Source organism: Pteronotus mesoamericanus, unplaced genomic scaffold, assembly GCF_021234165.1.
Source record: "Pteronotus mesoamericanus isolate MK-2021 breed Mesoamerican mustached bat unplaced genomic scaffold, CSHL_Meso_final scaffold_167, whole genome shotgun sequence".
Taxonomy (NCBI): Eukaryota; Metazoa; Chordata; class Mammalia; order Chiroptera; family Mormoopidae; genus Pteronotus; species Pteronotus mesoamericanus.
Genome location: NW_026555308.1, coordinates 8,413,463 through 8,435,920, shown reverse-complemented (window position 1 = coordinate 8,435,920; position 22,458 = coordinate 8,413,463). Strand labels below are relative to the sequence as shown.

Genomic DNA, 22,458 nt, shown 5'->3' with positions numbered 1-22,458 from the left:
ACTTCCTTCACCAAATTAAGAAAGTTTTCTTTCACTATTTTTTCAAATATATTTCCAGTTTTTGCTCTTTGTCTTCTCTTTCTAGAGCCCCTATGATGCAAATGTTGGACCTCTTGAAGTTGTTCCAGAGGCTGCTTATACTATCCTCATTTATTTTGGATTTTTTCTTCTTGTTGCTCTGCATGGTTGTTTTTTGTTTTTTTGGTTTTTTTTGGTCCTTATGATCCAAATCATTGATCTGATCCTTGGCTTCATCCACTCTACTGTGTTTCCCTGTAAGTTGTTCATTATTTCAGTTAGCGTATCCTTCATTTCTGAGTGGATCTTTTTTTAATGCTGTTGAGGTCTTCACTAAGGTCCTTGAGCATCCTTAGAAATAGTACTTTGAACTCTGCATCCGATAGATTGCCTAAGTCCAGTTCACTTGGCTCTTTTTCTGGAGTTTTGATCTGTTCTTTCATTTGGGCCATGTTTCCTTGTCTCCTCATTTTGGCAGCCTCCCTGTGTGTGTTTCTGTGTATTAGGTAGAGCTGCTTTGACTCTATGTCTTGGTAGTGTGGCCTAATGTAATAGGTGTCCTGTAGAGTCCAGTGGCACAGCCTCCCCTATCACCCAAGCTGGGTACTTGAGGCGTGCCCTTTGTGTGGGCTGAGTACATCCTCCTCTTGTAGTTGAGCCTTGATTGCTTTTGGCAGATCAATGGGAGGGGTTTACCCAGGCCAATCAGCTGCAAGGGTTGGCTATGACCACTGACCACTGAGCATCAACTTCCACCCTCTGTGGAAGATCAGCTATGCAGGGGCAGGGCAGTGGTGCTCTGATGTTGTCTGTAGCTGTCTACTGGGTACACTGGCGTCTTCCAGGTGGTGCAGGCTAAGATTAGCTCCCACCTGTGTTCTTCCTAGAGCCACCCTGCCTGAGCTATAAAGCAATCTGGGATGGCTGCTACTTGTGCTGGACTTGGGAGATTCCCAGGTGAAGCCAAGCTGCAAATCCAGGCTGGCTGCTCCCCATGCTGGACCCCTGGTCAGTTAGTAAGTGGTATGGGTGCTGGGGTTTCACTGAGGCCAGCTCTTGCTTGTTTGATAGGATTTAGGAAGTTGTAAAGCATGAGCCAAGACCAGCCATTCATATGGAGAAGTCACGGTTAACAGTTTGCATAAGCATGTAAGTTGGGTAGGATGGAGTCTCAGGGGATCTTTAATGCGGGGCAAACAGTGTTAGCCAGGTTGATGGAGTCTTACATATGGAACCTACCTGTCAGCTCTGTAGCTTTGTTGGGGGAGCACTCAGCAAAGGGACAGATGCCTCTGCCCACATTTCTGTCTGGGAAAAAGCTGTCTCCCAGCTCTGGCTTGGATGCCAAACACTTCAGTTTCCCCCTACATGCCACTGGTGCCTTTCAAGTTGCTACCCAGGTGTTAGATGTGGGACCAGCCTGTTCTGCATCTCCACTCTTTGATGGGGGTGGTTTCATTCCATAATTGTCAGACTTCCATTCAACTCAATTTCTGATGGCTTTCAGTGATGGTTGTTCTGTATTTTAGCTGTAATTTTGATATGGTTGTGTGAGGAGGTGAGCTATATTTACCTATGTGGCCGTCTTGATGGGAAGACTCTCCATTTTTCAAATCTTTATTTTTAAACCAGAAATTGAAGGGTTTTAAAATTCTATCAAGATGTACCTGGAGATTCCAATGGTTCCAACTTTTGTTGGATCAAGAGTTGAAAAAGGAGACTGGACTATATACTTCCTATATTAATCTCTATTTAAAAATATTACATAATTTACTCATGCTATTAAGTAGAATTCAAGCATTTCATCAAAAAGTACCATAAACATTCAAGTGTAGTTATAAAAGAGATGAAACTGTATAATTGGTTACCAGCCCCAAAGGACTGTACTTTATTTCTTCCTGTTTAAATCTGAGAAACAGGGCACTGCTGTCACTCTCCCTCTACACTTCCATGATATGCCTGTGAACCCCAAGGAATTCATTTATTGAGATGGACTTGGACTCCCTACAATTAAGTGGGCCTAACTTGAAAATTAAGAATCTAGCTGTTTACTGACAGAACTTCTAAGAATCACAACCTGAACTCTTGGTTTCCCCTGTGTGTTTACACTGCTGTCTGAGTTAATCACTGAAAAGAAGTTCTATGTTCTGTTATTGCCATGTTATCATCCAACCAAAACACTATGACCTGCCCCAACCAATCAGAACGGTACAAAATGTACCCTTATTTGAATTTATACCGAGCAATCCAAATTCTAGAATTTGGAAACCTCATTTACATGAAGTAGACTAAAATAGGAACTATGGGTGGGAAGTTTTCCATAAAAAACAGCCTCTCCTTCATTTCAAGAGAGCACACTTTGTACTCAAGGCCTTGTTTTCCAGGTTTGCAAACTGTTATTTGAATAAAGTCTCTCCTTTTTTGCTTCAGTGCCTTTTGTTGGATTTGTTTACATGGTCTAGCATCCTCTTACAACTGCCTTTGTTAGGGTTATGGAAATAAACTTGTGTGCCACAGGTAGAAAAGAGATTCATAATAGCCTTAAACAAAATCCAGATATCTTTCAATGAGTGAATGGATAAACTATTATATATACTATACATACCATGGAATACTACTCAGCAATAAAAAGTAATATTACTAACATCCAACAACTTAGATGACCCTCACAGGGAATTGGCTGAGTGGAAGAAGCCAATCTCAGAAGGATACATATTGTATCATCACATTTACACAACATCATCAAATAACATAATTATAAAAGTAGAAACAGATTCATGGTGGTCCTGACTAAGGGACTGGGGGCAGGACATAGGTGTGCCTATAGGAGAGTAAGCATGAAGAAATCCTATAGGGAGAGCAGGGTTGTATAATTTGTGCTAGCAAATAAATGAATCTATACATGTGGTAAGATTGCACAGAGCTATAAAAGATAAACACACAAAAACAAACTTTATAAATACACCAAACACACTTTGAGTTGTTACCCTTCTCTCTTTTAAAAGACAAATTCTTTACCTGTGTTGCAGTTTGATAGGCCTTCTTTTGTCAGATCAATCACAGAATCAAGTCTGTTTTTCTCTATAGCCTGAAAAGTTAGATTAAAAAAAGTAAGATTTTTGCCTCAATAACAAAAAAATGTTTTTAAAAAATAAAACTCATCATTTTAAATTACTATGTAGAAGCTAGAGACTAAACATTCTTTAAGTCTTCATGGTTTAATTTAACTCTCCTGTGACAAAGAAACTCATGAAATGCTGTTTAGTTTCTGAGAATATGACCAGGCAGAATCCAAATAAGTTAATTTGGTAAGCATGACTGTAGAATATGTTTATCATTAGCTGTTAGCTTTTTAATGTTTAAGCTATTTAATGGTTAGGTTAACTAGTCAGACTTTAATTTCTCAGAGAACAAATTCTCCCAAAGAATGAATAACAAAGCTGAACCGTCCAACATGTAGCAACACTAAAGTTCCTAGAACTAAAATATTCAAACAACATTCAAAGACAATCTGTATTACCTACCATAACATCAGCATCAGCATTAGGTGAATTATTAGAATTTCCTGATGCAATTTTTCTAGAACCTAAAAGAAAATTATTAAAATATGAACATTTGACAAACTTATTAAGTATTTGTGGACTTCATTATATATGAATACTGAAACAATAATGGAATGCTAATTATCCATTTATTATACAATCATAAAAAGTACTCAATAGACTTTACATATTCTGAAGATTGATGAGCAAGTTAAAAAAAATCTAACTTTGGTTCAAAAGATGTCCTTCTGTAAATTTACAATGGTACTAGTAACTCTTGATAATCTAGCTGTAAATAGGATTTCAGGAAATAAACTTGGAAATGTACACATTTTTTATTAACCTTTAGATTAGACTACCTGAGATGGCTGACTACCTGAGATGGCTGAGCATTTTTCATAGAACCAGTAAGAAAGCCTCATATAAATGTTTAATATTCCTTAAGATATTTTATACATAATCTTAGAATTCTATTTTCTTTTATTGATTCCAGGGAAAGGGGAAGGGAGAAAAAGAGGGAGAAAAATACTGATATGAAAAAGAAACAATTGGTTGCCTCTGGAGCGTGCCCCAACCAGGTACTGAACCTGCAACCTGGGCACATACCTTAACTGGGAATTGAACCCACAACCTTTTGGTTTGCAGGACAACACTCAACCAACTGAGCCACACTGGCCAGGACTTTACTCACAATCTTAACTGCCCATACCAAAGGGGCAATTAAGTAGCTATATAAGTGGAGGCAAAGCTTTCTGAAATTAAGATGGAAATACTCTAATATATCATAAAAAATGAAAAGGAAATGGAGAATTTTGAATGAGAAATTATGGGCCAACAAGTTATTTTGAGAGGAAATTTATTGGAAATTTAAGGTTAAAGATTTTTTACATAAGTGTAACAAGGCAGAAACTGTAAAGAGCAACAACAGTATTATAAAAACACCAAAAATCAAAAAAGTAATCAAAGATACTAAAGAATACCCAAACTTTAAACCTTAGGTAGACTATAAGATAATAGTCAAAATAAAAAAAAAAAACCCACCAACACAGGCCAGAGAAAACAAGTAAAAATAATGTATATGAAGTATGAGTAGTTTTATAACTTACAAAGCCATTAAACAAACAGTACAGAAACAAAAGGCCACAAACTGATAAACACAAGTTTAAAAAGAAATCTCAATTATATTGAGGTCATTTATTTCCTTAGGTAATATGAATCAAATATAACTTAAAACATCTTTGAGAATTTTATTTGATTAAAAGATAATATTCAATTATCTAAATGAAAGCTGATTTGAAGCTTTCTAATTTGGTAGATCATATTTTAATCAACTTAAGATACCTGTTAGATTTGATGTAATTGGTGTTGTCAAACTAGGGCTTTCCACAGAAATCAACATAACATCATCGTTACTAAAATGACAAAAAAAATTAAAAACAAAAATGAACTAAATATGATTAGGCTTATACATACAATCAATGTTTAGAATTCTTCTAAGTTAACATTTCACAGCTGATATGTTTTAATCTCATAGTCACGTGTGGGGGTATGGGAGTGATAAAACCAAATACCCAAGAAACCCCATGTATTACCATTTAATTATATGACCGAAAGTTCATGGACATCCAGTAACAATGGACCCTGAAAACTCAGTAGAGATCGACTTACAATGAATCCAAATACGTTATTTATTAAGTATATAATATAGTGTGTGAAATATAAAGTCACTGTAGCACATAAACTTGCCTTCATGAAAATGAACCAACATTTAAGTGAAAAAAAACCTATTAAGATACTCTTGACTCTTATATAGGACTATAACAATGCTATTAAAAATTAATTCTGCAACTCCATTATATCACTATAGTAGCAGTATTTACCACATTTGCTAAACTGAGGCATTGATGGTTGATTATAGTTACAGAATATCCTGAGTCAGGAAGACTGTCTTCTGCTCCCATTTGACCCTGATACCACTTCTGTGAGTTGACACTTAAATCAGAATTTTTGTAAAGAAAATCTTGACACAAATTTCATTAAGCCCATAAAATTGTTGGATGAATTTTCTATACCACTTTCTTATAGATGTTTTTAATTTTTAGCTTTTGTACTTAAATCTGTAATTCATTTAAAGCTATTTTTGTACATGGTGTGAGGTAAGAGTTGAGATTCACTTTCCCCCTCTGGTTATTTCAACATTTGTTGGAAAAACTGTCTTTTCAACATTAAATTACTTTCGCATCTTGGTTGAAAATCAATGGGCTATATGTATTATTTCTGATCTTTCCATTTGTTTATATGTCTATTCTTAAGTCAACACCATTGTCTCAATTACTATAGCATGAGAGTAAATCTTAAACTCAGTTTATGTCTTTCAACTTTGTTTTTCTTTTATAACATTGTTTTTATCTTCTAGGTCTTTTCCATTTCACGTAAGTTTTCAATCAGATTGTTACTTTCTACAAAAAATTCTGCCAGGATTTTGGTTGAGACTGCATTAAATGCACAGAACAATGTTGGAAAAATGACAATAATGATGAATTTTGATTTGTGAATATGGCATATCTCACTATATACATAGGTCTTTAATTTCAGCAAAATTTTGTACTTTAAAAAAAGTAATACATTTTTTAGAGCAGTTTTAGGTTTATACATTTAGTGGAAAGTACAGAGTTCCCTATACCCCGTTCCCTACTGTCCTCCACCTCCCCAACTATCAAAATCCTGTACCAAAATGGTACGTTTGTTACAACTGATGAACCTACACTGACACATTATCATGCAAAGTCTGTAGTTTACAATAAGATTCATTCTTAATGCTGTACATTCTATGGGTTTTGATGAATGCATAATGACATGTACTCACCATTATGGAATCATATGGAATAGTTTCTCTGCTCTAAAGAATCCCCTGTGCTCTGCCTACTAATTCCTCTCGAGTAACGCCTAGCAACACTTGATCTTTTTGTTATCTCCGTAAGTTTTGTCTTTTCTAGAATGTCTTCTGCTGGAATCATACAGTACATAGCCTTTTCAGATTGGCTTTTTTTACTTACTAATATGCATTTAAGTTTCCTCCATGTCTTTTTGAAGCTTGATAGCTTTTTTTTTTTAAAGCACTGTTAATATTCCATTGTCTGAATGTACCACAGGTTATTTATCAATTCATCTACTTAAGGACATCTTGGTTGCTTCCAAGTTTTGGCAATTATGAATAAAACTGCATTTTATATGATTCACCTTTCTCCACTTTTTTAAACATATCAATTGCTCTTTTTCTGGTGATTGCCCTAGAGTTTGTGATCCACATATACAACTAATTCAAGTCTACTTTCATATGTAACATTATACTGCTTCAAAAACAGACCTTTGGTGATACAGTGGTAAGATGTGGGTGGAGGGGAAATATTCTATTAGTCCTATAATTAGGTCTCAGTCTTTTAGTGAGCCTGTGCCCCTGCAACGTGAACTTCACCAGTGCTTCTCAGTACCCTCCCTTCTCAGCCCCTCTCAGGTGAGATAGTTTTGCTACAGGGGATTAGAGCTGGGTATTTTTCTTTCTCCATGTGGAAAGCTAGAGAGAACAGGATTGGGTATTTCCTTTCCCTTAGACTAAGTTCTTACCAACAGTTTCTCCTGAAGGCAGCCTTGTTAAGAGAGTGCTCTGGCTGGTGTATTTCAAATGGTACCTTTTACCTTCTTCCTGCAAGAGACGTTAATTCCCACCCCTCTACCCCCAATATTTACTATGAGGCCCTGGCAGAGCTTCTGGAGGTAAAACTTACAAAACTGTGGGTGTCCCCCTATAACTGTCCTCCTACCCCGAGTGTTTTAGATTTTTTATTTCCCCACTAGTTCCCATGGAGGTTTCTGCTCCAATTTCAGTAGGTTGTGATTCTCACAGTTCCCACCTGTTTGTCTCTCCAACTGGGGGGACAGTAATTTGCTCTGTGACCCTACTTCTCTGATGGATCTAAGAAGAGTTGTTGATATTTTCAATTTGTTTAGCTTTTTAATTTTTGTCAGAATACAATGATGACTCCTTACATGCTGGACCAGAAATCTGAAGCCTGGTTTGTAGTTTTTCTGTAGTTTTGAAGTTAGGTCTTACAGATATTTTAGCAACTTTATCCCTATGCATATCATTCTTTGATATTATTGTTAATGGTACTGATTTTAAATATGAAATTCCAACTGCTTGTTGCCTGCACATAGAAATACTAGAGAAATGTTATGATATACACACACCCCACATGTTATAGAAGTAGTATAATACACACACATATCTCCTATATAGAAACAGAAAATTTTATATTTATCCATATATATTTAATTTCCAGTACTTTTATTACTTTACCTGTATAGATTTAAATTTCCATTTGGTATTATTTTCTTTTTGCCTGAAGACCTTCTGTTAACATTTCATTTAAAAATTAAAAAAAAATTTATTTTTAGAAAGAGTATAAGGGAGGGAGAAAGTGAGGGAAACATCAATGTGAGAGAAACATAAACTGGTTGCCTCTGCATGCCCCTACCTGGTGACCTGGCCCACAACCCAGACAAGTGTCCCAACCAGGAATTGAATCACGAATTTGGTTTGCAGGCCGATGCTCAATCCACTGAGCCACACTAGCCAGAGCTCCTTTAGTATTTCTTGTAGTTCAGGTCTGCTGCTGATTTATTCTTTTCACTTTTTTTGTGGTGTGAAAAATCCTTTGTTTCTCTATATGCCTGAAATACATTTTCACCAACTGTAGAAATTTGAATGAACAATTTTCTTTCAATGCTTTAGAGAGATGTCTTCTAGTTTGCATAGTTTACAGAGAGAAGTGGTCTGATTTTTTTTTTTTTTTTGATCCTTTCTACGTAATGTGCATTTTCTCTCTGGCTGCTTTTAAGATTTTCTTGTTACCACTGACTTTCAGCAATATGATTGTGATGTGTTTTTTCTTTACATTTCTCCTAAGTTAATGTCTTTTTACATTTATGGTTTTAGAATTTTCACCAAATTTGGGAAAATTTTAAACATATTTTCTGATCCTCTTGCCCCATTCCCAGTGATACTCCAATTACACATATATATATTAGACTGCTTGATAGTGTTTCATAGGCCTCTGATGCTATGCGCATTTTTTTGTTAGTCTTTTTCTCCTCATGCTTTTGTTTGAATAGCTTCCATAGCTATTTCACTGATTTAAAAAAGAATCAATTATTCTGTTGCTTTATCCAATATACTTTTCACTTTATTGCCTTGTTCAACTCTGAAGTTCAATTTGGGTCTTTTTTTCCCCTTCATATCTCCTATTTCTTTCATTATGTTCACATTTGCCACTATATTGATGAACACCAAGAACATACTTACGTTGTTGTCTACTAAATCCATCAACCATATTATTTCTGTATTTGTTTTAATCTTTTCCATTTTCTCCTTGTTATGGGTTATTTGCCACTTTGCATACTTGTTGTATTTTTTGATTAGATGCCTGGCACTGTAAAATGTATACTTTTGGGTGATGTTTCATCCCTTCAGGGTGTTGGACTTTGTTTTGGCATGCAGAGATATTATTCAGGACTTGAGTGATTCCTTGGGTAGGTCCAATGTTGTCTTTTGTCCAGGACTAATTCAGCCCCATTACAGCTATACCTATCTAAGGATTCCACCTGCTGTTCCATGACATTACATAGAACAATATCACAGCCAGTGAGAAAGCAAAATATCCAACCTCTGCAAAACTGCCAATAAATGTTTGGCCGCCTTCTTTTCAATGGTTATTTCTCCAGACTCTTGTAGTTTCATATTTTGCTGGAATCCATGGAGGACTATGTCTTAAGAATCAGAATGAATAGAAGTAGGAGCATTACCAAAATGAAAACAAGCACCAATTTATAATTCCTTGAGTAGATTAGATGATCAAGCCCTGCTATATCTACCAAAGAGAAAAATTTTGCCTCACCAATTTTTCAGACATTATCAAGTATGCGAACAAATTCAATGACCAGAAACTGACAGAACACCAATAGAAACAGATGCATAAATGATCCAGATACTTAAGTTAGAGTACAATGGAATTAAACTATGATTAATAGTTTTAAGCATATTGAGGAAAGATAGAGAACATAGTTAAAACAAATGGAACATTCATCAAAAATGTAGAATCTATGAAAAAGACTACACTGAAATTAAGAAGAGTTAATTTATATAAAGACACTCTTATAGGAGTGGGAAGATGTGGGTTGGGAAGAGATATTAACAGTAAATGTATTGGACAAAAATGGTAAAAGAAAGGCAACTAAAAAAAAAGTGCAAAAGTCTTAGAGAAATTTAATAAAAGAAAATATCCAAATGGCTAATAAACATAAAAAAGCACTCAACTTCATTATTAGAAGGAAATACAAATTAAAACCAATATGTGATATTATAAACATACCAGTGTGGCTAAAATGAAAATAGGCAGATAAAACCAAGTGCTGACAAAAATATGGAGTAATAAAAACCTTATGTACTTTCAGTGGGAGTGTAATGTGGTGTGACTTCTTTGGTAAAGTGTTTGGTAGCATCTTTTAAACCTGAAAATACACATACTGTACTGGCCTACCAATTCCACTTCTGGGCAGTTGTGCAACAGAAATGTAGTATGTAAGTACATTCACCAAAGGACATGTCAAGAATGTTCATAGAGCTATTCATAATTTCCCTCATCAACAAATCCAGATGCCTATCAAAAGTTTTAAATGGGTAAATTGTGGTGAATTCATATTATGGACATGATATAGTGGTGATAATGAACAAATTATAGCTGCTAAGCAACAGCCTGGATGAGTTTCACAACACATAATGTTGGGCAAAAGAGGCAAGATACCAAAGAGCTCATAAAGTACGATTCCATTTATATAAAGGTGAAAAGCAAACAAACAACTTAAGGTAGTAGAAGTTAGAATGCTGGTTACTTAGGTTGATATGGTAGGGGTGGGATTGGTGACTACGAATGTGGATGTCAGTGGTATTGTTTTTGAGCTGGGTGATAGTTCACAATGTATTTGGATTTGTCAAAATTCACCAAGTTATATACACTTACTGTTTGTGTAGTTTTCAGTAGGTATTCTATGTTAATTAACTTCGATAACTGTGTGCCCCCTGGCCAGGTAGCTCAGTCAGCTAGAGTGTTGTCCCGATATGCCAAGGTTGCCGGTTTGATCCCTGGTCAGGGCATATATGAGAAGCAACCAATGAATGCGTAAATAGAAGGAACAACAAATCAGTGTTTCTATCTCTCTCTCCCCCCTCAAATCAATTAATAATAATAAAAAAACCCTATGTGTGTGAATACAGCTGTTAATCTTTATCCTGGAGATTCTATCTATAAATCTGGAATATATTCAGAATTCCATGAGTATTTAAAAATATGTAACTTTCATGAAACTGTTCCACTAACTGGTGCCAATAATGGCTCTTTTTTAAATGAACCATATCTTGGAGGAAAACTAAGGACACTAATGATTTTCATGGTCACCTGAATGCATTTAACATGTTTTCTACTTGTATTTTACCTTGAAGAAAAATTTCTGTGTCTAAAATTAGTAATTAAAATTCTCCAGGTACTACTGTAATATAGCAGTTTAAGAACATGGGTTCTGGAGACAAAATTGCCTGGGTCTAAATTTCTGGCCCTTTTATTTACTAGCTATACATCAGCCTTGGTTTGCTCATCTGTAAAAGAGGGATAAGTTTATTATTAAGATTGAATAAATGCTGTTAAAGAATAAATAGGGAAGAACACATGGAAAACAGAAAATTTCTTAAAATACTGTGGCTGGTAACTACTTTTTTCTCCTTTGTATCTCTGTGAACATTTCTTCATGAGAAACTCAATGCAAGACTTACAATGTTTCAATCAACATTGATGAAGTGGTCTGTTCTTGGGGGCCTTAAACCTTGATGCTTACTTTTCATCTTTGGAAATACTTAAGCAAGTTTTCTTTATCAAATATGTGTTCTGGTCCATAAGCTTTCTCTTTAATAAGCTTCTTCAGCTCAGCTGTTAGTACCTTTCACATTCTAAAAAGAAAAATGCTTGAACTTCTAAATCCAATCATTATCATACATACAAATTTAGTAATGGCATTAATCTCTTCAGTACTTGAGCTATCAGACAATACTTGGGCTATCTAGCTTTCTTTAGATTTATAATAATATGGGAACAAAGTTTCTTTTCTTAAAAAATCTTCCTTTATTTCTTAAATATTTTCTAAAAGAATATAAATTACTACATAGAATTGCTACAATATAGCTCCCCAACTTGAAAAATCTGAAAAGCTATACTAAAATTTTTCTTTAAGAAAAAAATTAAAATATCTGTTTGAAGAGATGAGAAAGCTGTGGTGGAAGCCAGGGCCTAAGGAACTAAGATCCCAGAGAGGAGGAGGGTATAAAGAAGTAGACTAGATACTTGCCAGTAGTATTCCTCTTAAGGCACTTGCCAAGCCATTCAGGAACACTAAGAAGCCAAGCAAAAAGTGACTGAAATTACAGTGAAATGTTCTGAGGAGATAAAAATTGGAATACAAGATCAGCAATAGAGGGGGTGCCATAAGAAACACCCAGGCATCTTGGTAGAACTCTTGAAGCGCAGCATCATAGAAACGGGAAAAATGAGGTTAGACTGAGTCTTATAAAAGATTACAAGTCATCCTCAGTTCTCCTCAATTCCCTACTGGGTGGAAATATTGTATAATTTATCTACTTCTATATAATAATTTATCCCAAAACATAATGGCTTAAAGAAATAAACATTTATTGTCTTATGGTTTCTGTGGATACAGAAGTAGGAAGCAGTATAGTTGGAGTCAGGATATTGATTTGGCAGGGACTATACACATGTGAAGGCACGACTGGGGCTGGAGGTTCTGCTTCCAAAATGGCTTACTCACATGGCTATTAGCAGGGTGCCTCACCATGTCAGACTCTGCAGAGCTTGTTCGATGTCCTTAAGTAACCTATGCTTTTTGCGATGCTATCATGGCAATTACCTTGCCCCAGAGCAACCAATCCAAGAGAAAATAAGGAAGCTATGACGTCTTTTGTGATCTAATTACATACTGCCACTTTTATTATATTCTATCTGCTGTCACTAAGTATAGCACAAGAAAGAATTAGGCTCCACCTTTTTAAAGGAAGGAGTATTAAAGAATATGTAGGCGTATTTTAAAACCATCAAGAGAGGCTGGGTCCCTCCCTTTGCTGACTGCCAGAGTACTGAGTGAACCCACTGTGATGGAAGATAACACCAATTAGGGCCTCTACAATTTTCAATACAATGTCCAAGACTCAAATTAAAAAAAAAAAAAAAAAAGGGCAGGTACAATAAGAAATGGGACAAAGGTGAAAAACTGCAAATAGAAATACAGCTCAAAGTAACCCAGAGTCATGAGAAATGGATAAAAAAGTAAGTGATAAAATGTTTAACACAGGGATGACAAAATGAAGAATTTCACTAGAGAACTTGATCTATAAAAAGGAATCCAATGGAACTCAATACATGGGCTTAACAGCCACTTGAATCTAGCTAAAGAGAAGATTAATAAACTAGAAAAAAGGTTTTAAGAAAATACACAGACCACAACAGGGAGAACAGAAAAGGTGGAGCGTACAGAGATGCATATAATTAGAATATCAAAAAGGGAGAAAAGATAGAATGGTGCAGAAGCAATATCTAAAAAGATAATGGCTAACAATTTTCCAAAGATGATGAAAGATGTCAAGCCACAGAATCAAATGCTATGAGCCCAAGGCAGGATAAACTAAAAAGCAAAACGAAAAAGTCCTTAACTAGCATCATACTGATGAAAACCAAAGATAAGAAGAATATCTTAAAAGCAGCTAGAGAAAGACACAATCTTCAAAGAAGCAACATAAGACTGATGGCCAACTTCTGAAAAGAAATTATAGAAGTCAGAAGACAAGATACTGACACTGGAAGTGCTGAAAGACAGTAACTGTCACCCTATGATCAACACTCATGTTAAAATATCCTGTGAAAATGAAGACAAAATGAAGGTATTTCCAGACAAATAACTGACAGAACTTACCCTGAGAACAAAAATAAATAAATAAATAAATAAATAATAAATGAAGTTCTTCAGGCAGAAGCAAAATTATCCCAGATGGAAAGATGAAAACACAGGAAGAAATGAAGAAGAATAGAAAGGGTAAATATTTGTGTAACTCTAAATGAATAATGATTGTACAAAAAAGTGATACTATTTTGTGAGATTTAAAATAATGTAAAATTAAAATGCATGAAAATACAAAAGATGGGGGGAAGTAAACAAAGTTAAAATATTCTAAGGTCAAGCACTGCCTACAAAATGATAAAATTAATCTTATACTCTAATATTAGAATCAAGACTCCATATCATAATCTTTAAGATAACTTCTAAAGGAACACTGAAGGATGTTTAATTAACAAGGTAATGGGGAAAGGAAAAAAACCCCCATAAGAATTCTAAAATAGAGACAGACAGACACATATAAGGAGAGGACCATAAAATAGATGGGACAAATAGAAAACAGGCAGTAATCTGTAGTTATGAACTCACATACAGCAGTAAGATTCTACAAAACAGTTTAAATTTTCTAGTTAATTTTCAAATTGAATTATATATGTTAAGTTTAAGAATAAAACTAGCACCCACATAGTCACCACACATTTTAAATTATCTACACTTCAGAAATCTGTGTGCCTCCAGCTTATATCATAAATCTCCAAAATTAGCATTTTTGGTATTCATTTTCTTGTTTACTCTCTGAATTACTAAGTTTTATATATAATTTTAATTTTCATGGCTATTTTTCAACTTCATTTGAATGGAATCATACTATTCTTTCATGCCTGCTTTTCAATGCTTTGTGGGAGTAACTCATATTGTAGTATGTGACTGCAGTTCCCCCACTTCCATTAATATACAGAATTCCACTATATGGACCTACTGCAATTTTCCCTTTCAATTGTAGATGGACATTTTTTTCTTCCAGTTTTTGCTTTATGAAAAATGCTGCTAATAAGCATTCCTATACATATATCCTATTGCACATGTGTACATATATCTAGCTAGGGTATATATCAAGGGACAGGACTGCTAGATAAAAGGATATTCAGATCTTCAATACTTCTAAATACCGTATTTTTTTCTAAAACTCTACCAATTTACTCACCAACAACAAAATATTAAGTAAAACCAATTCCTTTTATTTCAAAACCGCAATACCTGGTGAGGTTTTATTTTAAAATGCTTTACTTTTCCTTACCTTTTATGAAATGGTAATCTCACTGTGGTTTTAATTTGTATTTCCCTGATTACTAATGAAGATGAGCACCTTTTCATATATTTATTGGCCATATTTATTCCTCTTTTGTGAAGTAGATGTACAAGTCTTTTGCCCATTTTTCTTTTTATTATCTGGTTTTACTCATTGATATGCTGAAGTTCTTTATGTACATTCTGGGACTAATCCTCTATAGGTTATGTGTGCTGTGAATATCTTCTCCCACTTGATGGCCTGTCTTCTCACTATCTTTATTGTGCCTTTTGAGAAAAGAAGTTCCTAATTTTAATGTGGTAAAACTGATCATTTTTTTTTTCTTTTATGGTAAGGGTATTTGTGCCTTAAGAAATCTTTCCTTATCTGAAGTTCATGATGATATTCTATATTACCGTCTAAAAGCTTCAGAATTTTCCTTTAGAGTATTTTATTTATTTTTTTAAATTTTTTAATTTTTATATTTTATTGTAGTATAATTGACACAGAACATTGTAAAGCTGTGATATTTTCTCTGACCTGGACATGGAAATCATGCTCTTGTTTTTCCTTAACACAGTTACGCAGGTCAGCCCCATTCAGTGTCAGACGGGACTACACAAGTATGTGAAAAACAGAAGGTGAGACTCTTGGGGGTAATTTGGGAGCCTGGATACCAAAGATACAACAATTTGCACAGCTTTCATTAGATTCCTAGTCTTTCTAGCCAGAGCGGAGATGGAATACATGATCATATGAAAACATTCAACTCTGTTGAATAAAGAGAATAGGCATTCACCATATGGATGGAGAAAGTGAAGGAGATATTGCTAGAAAAATTGGGAGAAGAGTGTTGGGGAAAAAAATGTGTGTATTATTAATCAGAGTATTAGTAACTCCCTTATTTATACCTTGAATGCACCTCTGTGGTATCTCTTGGCACTACATCTTAATTATTCATTTACAAATATTTGTTTCTACTAGATTATGAGATCTCTTCCCTTAACTTCGAGTCTGTATCACCAAGTACATTGTCTGGCACAAAGCAGATAACCAAAAATGTCTGAACTGAGCTGAACCAAAGAGAGAGATGATTTGAGCAAAGTTCTTAAATAATTAAAAGTATGGTTAGGGTAAACACAAATTTAATATCACATCTCAGATTAGAAGGCATTTCTGGACACTTGAAAGACATATTTTAGATGAAATGAGTTAAAAGCTTATGCAATTTGTGTCTTCAAAGGTAAACCAAGCTAAAGTATAAATAATTTATGTTAACTTATTTAAATAAATAAAAATTTATCGAATAAATATTAGGACTTAATTGTTGGTGCAAAGAACAGAATCAGAAATTAAACTAGCTTAACAATAAAAAGAGGGTGGATGTATTGGAAAGTATCTGGAGTAATTAGTGGAATCAAAGAGGCATGGAACCTCAAGAATATAACTACAAACTGGAGCACAAAAGGAAACCTAGAAATTCTTCTCCTTTTGACTCTTATCTCTGCCCCTCTCTTTACCTCTGCCTCACTTTTTTTTTTTAAATTTTATTTTAATTTATTTTTTCAAATACATTTGTCTCTGCCTCCCCCCCACCACTTTCCCTTGCCCCCTCCCTCCATTCCTCCCTCAGCTCTTCCCCTTTGGTTTTGTCCATGAGTCCTTGCTATATGTTCCTTGACTTTCCCCTTCCCTTCCTTTTCCCCGTGCCCCCCCTCCCTCCTTCCCTCTTGTCTCTGTTGATTTCTTTTCCTTTCAGTGTTGCTGGTCTTATTTTCCTTGCATCTTTGTATTGTTGGTTAGGTTCCGCTTATAGGTGAGATCATATGGTATTTGTCTTTCGCCCCCTGGCTTATTTTGCTTAGCATAATGCTCCTTTAGAGTATTTTAATCCACGAGACTGATTTTTATGGATTATCTGACACAGGGGTCCAATTTCTTTCATATTTTACCCAACATGAATGGCAAATTAACACCACCATTTACTGAAAGTCAATTATTTCATAAATGATCTGCCAGTCTTCATCACGTATCACAAACATATACGTATAGGTTTCTGGGCTCTGCTACACTGCTCTACTTGGTAATATCACATTATCCTATACTTGCCAATATAACATTATCCTAAGTACTGCAGTTTTGTAATGTTCTGACCTCTGATGTCAAATTCCTTCCATTTTGTTTCTCTACTTAAAGAATATCTTGGCCTCTTAAACTATTGCATTTACATATACATTTAAAAATAAAATCAGCTTATCAAATTCCATAAAACTACATACTGAAAAACTAACTGAAATGGTACTCTAAGTTAAACAAAAGTAAAAAAATTTATAGTAATGCATTGCCCAAACCATAATCACACTGAATTTTTCCATTTTCTTCTTTAATCTCTCTCCAAATTTTGTAATTTTTTCTTCCAGAATATATTTCTGTCATGTTAAATATATTCCTAGGTACCATATATGTTTGGTACTATTGGAATTCTTAAAAAATTTCATTTCCTAATTGTTTATCTCTGATATAGAGGGATGTAACTGATTTCTAATATATTTGAGTTTGGCAATCTTGCTAAAGTTTTATTAATCCTATTAATTTATCTGTAAATTCCTTTGGATTTCCTGCATATATACGATTATAGAGGATTTAAGAATAGTTATAATTGTTCCTTCTTTTTGAATCCTTTATGTATTTAGTTTTCTGTAACTTTTTTTTTTTTTTGCATTAGGTAAGATATCCAGTATAATAGTATAATGTTAAAGTGGTGACAGCAGGAATCTTTTTATTTTGTATCCTAAAGGGAATTCCATTATTTCAACATCAGATTTGTTTTAGAGTTTTTTTGTAGATGGTATCCCCTCTAACCCCTTCAGTTTCCAAAGGCTTTATACTTTAGAAAAGACTGGTCCTATTGCTTCCAAGTCAATGGAATGAAGTGCTGTGTCCAGGGACACATCCAAGTGAAGCCACAGACGACTGATGCTTTGTCTACCTCTTATTCATAGATCTAATCAAAAGGACAAGGCTTGTAGTCAACCAATTCTTTGGGCTTAAACCATAGGCTGATTTCTCCCTCAGCACTTTTTACTGAATCACTGCCATGAATGACATTCCTACCAACTTGAATGCAAAAGTCTCTGCAAAATGTGTCTGGCTTAAAATCTGCTGAACTGGTCTCCCCAAGCATCATTATCCCCATCTTTATCACATTCAGCCCTAACCATCACTACCACAGGCCCTGAGTTCATGTACTTCACCAGCCTGGGGTAGAACGGGCAGTCTTTCAGGTCAATGTAATGCTGCCTCAGGAGCTTCTCAGAAGCCAAAGTAACTTCATGGCCATGAGTGAATTCTGCTTGAAGTGCTTGATGATTCTGCCCATCAGGCTATGCCATCAGCTTGATGGCAACAAAGGTGTGTTCCATGTGGGCCAAGGCCCAAGAAATGTGTCAGCAGCATCTGTGCTGGACTACTGAGCCAGATTGGAGCCGGAGCAGAGACCTATAGTGACCAATGGAGCCAGGAGTTACCCGCAAAGGAGCTGTAGATTTTTTTTTTAAAAAGATTTTACTTACATATTTTTAGAGACTGGGGAAAGGGGGAAGAGAAGAAAAGAAACATTGATTGGTTGCCTCTAACACACCCCAAACTGGGGACAGGGCCTGCAACCCAGGCATGTACCCTCACTGGGAATCAAACCTGTGACTTTTCGGTTTGCAGTCTGGTGCTCAAGCCATTGTGTCATACCAGCCAGGGCATGGTCTTTATCCTACATTTTATTGTAAGCTGATTCTTCTCATAGCAAATGACATTAATTTTTTGTTGTTGAACAAATCTTGCTGCATTCCTGGGACAAACTCAGCTCTTATGGACTGCTGATCTTGGTTCACTAGTTTTTTTATTTAGGACATCCGCACTTATTTCATGGATAAAAGTGGGCTGTAAGTGGACTGCAATTTTCCATTTCCATAAAATTTTAAAATTTTCATATTGGTATATCACAGTTATACTAGACTTTAGGATCTGACTTCATAAAATGAACTGAAGAATATTTCCTTTTTTATTCTTTGGAATACTGTAAGTCCTCACTTATCATCATCAATAGGTGCTGTGATTTTAAGTGAAGAAACTATACCATAGGCTAATTGATATAAACAAGAATTCTTACAGCATCTCACCGACAGAAGAAAACAAGCTTAAACAAAACGATGTTATTCAAGGACCTGCTATAGTTCGTTTAAAACTAGTAGTGTTTTTTTTCCCTATTTTATAAAACTCACCACTGAACTCTTCGTCAGGGTCAAGTTACACACTTGTGACACCTATTCTCACACTCACCATGAGGTAAGAGGGTTGCCTCAAACAGTTTCATAAATTGTAGGTTCTTTGTTCATTTTGGTGGAGCTAAGGTAGATAGTTCATATTATAGATATAAGTCACTGATGAATTTGATGTATTAGTCAGTAGATGCTATTTTACTGATGTTAATTTCACTTTTTCACTTGTCATCAGCATTTTTCTTTTTTGTCTCATGCATCAGCAAGTGGAAACAATAAAGACTCAATGAAATGTGACTCATCTTCACCAGATAAATAAATGCCTTCTTTACAGCGGCTTTCTGGCTTAAAACTAAAATGTGGGCCTCAATATCATGAAATACTAAGCTTTTTTCCCCGAAGAGTCAAAACTGCATGTATATTCCCAAACATCAAGAATCTACTGCAAATGGTGTAGATCAGGGGTGTCCAACCTTTTGGCATCTCTGGGCCATACTGGAAAAAGAAGAGTCATCTTGGGCTACACATTAAATACACAAATACTAATGGAAACTGATGAGCAAAAAAAAATCCATCCATAGTTTTCATGATATCTGCCATCACAGATAAGCAAAAAAGTCCTCACATAATAACTCTAGTTATGCAGCTGCCCTTTTGATCATCTTTTAAAATCATCAAGCAGGTCCCAAGTGATCACTAATCACTAAATATGTATATTTTCTATACCTATCACTTATCTAAGTAATAAAACATCATTGATTAAAATAAATTTTTTTAATTATAAAAGTAAAAGAGGACAACATAAAACTAGGGGGATGTTTGATGTTGTATTTGAAAAACTAGTGCATCAATATCTGGTTTGATAGAAGTAGTTGCAATTCTCAGTGAGTTCTCAAGGTGTCATCAGCTATTTTGGTTCTGATTTTACTCTTAATGTGTTTCATTCTTGAAAATAGTTACTCGCAAATGTAGGTGCTCCCAAATAGCAATGACATGAATAAGACATGATTGTGAAGCAAGGTGTATTTGTCTCTGGGAAGACAGGACCTATAAAAGTACAGTAAAGAGACATCAAATTTTTAAGTTGAATGTCAGATTGCAGCTCTATGCATTCCATTTGAAAATTGGCAGATAATATATTTATGTTGACTGAAAATGGAGTCGCAAATATAGCAAAATATTATTTTCCCAGAAATCTTGAAATCTGTTTTCAAATTCCTGCATCAAATCAAAAAGCAAGGCTGCATATTTTTTGCTGTTTACAGGATGGTGTTTAGCCAATGAACTGAAGTGCATAAAATTGTTTACCTTAATTTGAGCTTGTCATAATTTGTTTCATTTGGAATGCTGTTATGGGTTGAAACATGGTATTGATAAATTGGTTTTCACCTTGAAGGTGCATGTATAACTCTTTTAAATGAGCGGTTAAATCCACTAAAAATACTAAATCTGTAAGCCAGTTTTCATTGTCAAGTTCTCACACGATTTGTTCTTTGATACCATAAATGACTTCAAACATGTTGCAAATCACAAAATCTTTTCAACATCTGGCCTTGACTTAGCCATTTTACTTCTGAAAAGTAAATTCGGTTGCCATAGTCGGCTTCAGTACTTTTAAAGAATTCCTGGAATTGGCGATGATTCAATCCGTTGACTCCTTTGAAATCAGTCTTGATGATTTACATGATGTTATCTATTTTTAAAGCTTTTGTACATAAGTTTTCTTCATGTACTATGTAATGATACTTCATTAGATGTGAGTTTTGGGTGTCAATTGCATTGTCTTCTATTAATTTTACAAGTGTCTCTTTTTTACCTGCCATCGTCAGGGCACCATCGGTAACTACCAGGTTATGTTGACAGTGGACAAAGAAAATCACTTTAACATATTTTTTACTGCTTCGTATAAATCTCAATTTTGTTGTGTCATTTAATGGCACTAAAGAAGCCACTTCTTCAATGTCATTATATTTGTCATCAATACCTCTATTAAAAATGGTAGGTTGAGCTGTATCTGCAGTATCAGTGCTATCATCCATCACCAAAGCATAAAATTTAAAATTGGCTTTACTCTCCAAACTTCTTTTGATAGATTTTCCAATTTCTTCAATTTACCTGGCTATAATCTGGTGAGACAAACTGATTTTAGAAATATCCCCATTTTTTTCAAGGCAAATTATATCTGCCATGCTTTCTATACATTGCTTAATAAACTCACTCTCAGTAAATGGTTTTGATTTTTTTGCTATCAAATATGCTACCATATAACTAGCTTTTACAATGGAATCCACCTGAGTTACAACTTTTTAGAAAATTTTTGTTAAGACAGACTTTTTTTCAATTCCGCTATTTTGTCCTTATGACACAATGCTTCATTTGCATTGATTTTGGTAGCATGTTTTTGCATATAATGCCTTTTCAAGTTATAGTCTTTGAAAACTTGCACAAATTCCCTCCAAATTAAGCAGAGTGCCTTACTATTTGCCTCAACAAAAAAGTAGTCATCTGTTCACTTTTCACTGAACAATCTTCCTTCATTTATAATTTTTCTTTTTTGGTTTTTTTTCTTTTGAGATGTTGTAGAGGCCAGGATAGATTTAAAAAATAATGATGAGACTTTATTTACTTTTATTATAAAAATTAATTGACAGGAAAATAGGAAGTAAGGTTTGGGTCTTTCCACAGCCCTCTCTGCTGCCAAAGCAGAGTGAGGCAGAGGGCTGATTATAAAGCGTGGTAGGCGAGGTGCCACAGAGGTGTGGAAATACCTTTAATAATCAAATTAGAATGCTTACCTGACTCCAAAATAACATTAAATGCCTAACGTTGCAATGGTAGGTTGAAATGTTGTTAATTACTGCCTCACTAAGTCACTACAAGCACATGTGTAAAGTCTGATGATGTCAATGCTACTGTCTGCGCTTAGAAGACAACACACTGGAAACCAAACAGCACCATAAAACTGAAGCCACGCATGAGTACAATAGTGAGAGAATATGTCCATTTATTTTATGTGACACTGCAACACATAATCACAAAAAAACCTCAATGTTTTAATTAAATTTACGATTTCTGTGTTGAGCTACATTCATAGCCATCCTGGGCCACATGTGGCCTGCAGGCCGCAGGCTGGACACCCCAGGTGTAGATCAACACTGCTTCTCCTTTGTTTTATTCATTCTTGAATATGCAGTTATTCGGAGGAAAGCCTGTGTTCCTCAAACAATGACCATCATTTAATTCACTTAATTTGGTTACATGTTTTTCTGTTTTTAAAAGCTGAAGTATAATTTAACATATAAAAACGACACCATAGGACATTTTAAGA

At 34.9% G+C, this 22,458-nt stretch overlaps 1 protein-coding gene and 1 pseudogene across 1 annotated transcript in view; both read right to left on the bottom strand.

Annotated features, from left to right (window-relative positions):
* Positions 1 to 22,458, bottom strand: part of ATF7IP2 (activating transcription factor 7 interacting protein 2) — a 42,977-nt gene that overhangs the window by 6,368 nt on the left and 14,151 nt on the right. The window contains exons 6-9 of the mRNA XM_054589229.1: positions 10,633 to 10,635; positions 4,902 to 4,972; positions 3,543 to 3,604; positions 3,037 to 3,106 (exon numbers count right to left, since the gene is read on the bottom strand). Coding sequence (XP_054445204.1) covers positions 3,037 to 3,106; positions 3,543 to 3,604; positions 4,902 to 4,972; positions 10,633 to 10,635 — 206 coding nt within the window. The remainder of the gene's footprint in view (positions 1 to 3,036; positions 3,107 to 3,542; positions 3,605 to 4,901; positions 4,973 to 10,632; positions 10,636 to 22,458) is intronic.
* LOC129083257 (nucleoside diphosphate kinase B-like) lies at positions 17,849 to 18,293 on the bottom strand (annotated as a pseudogene).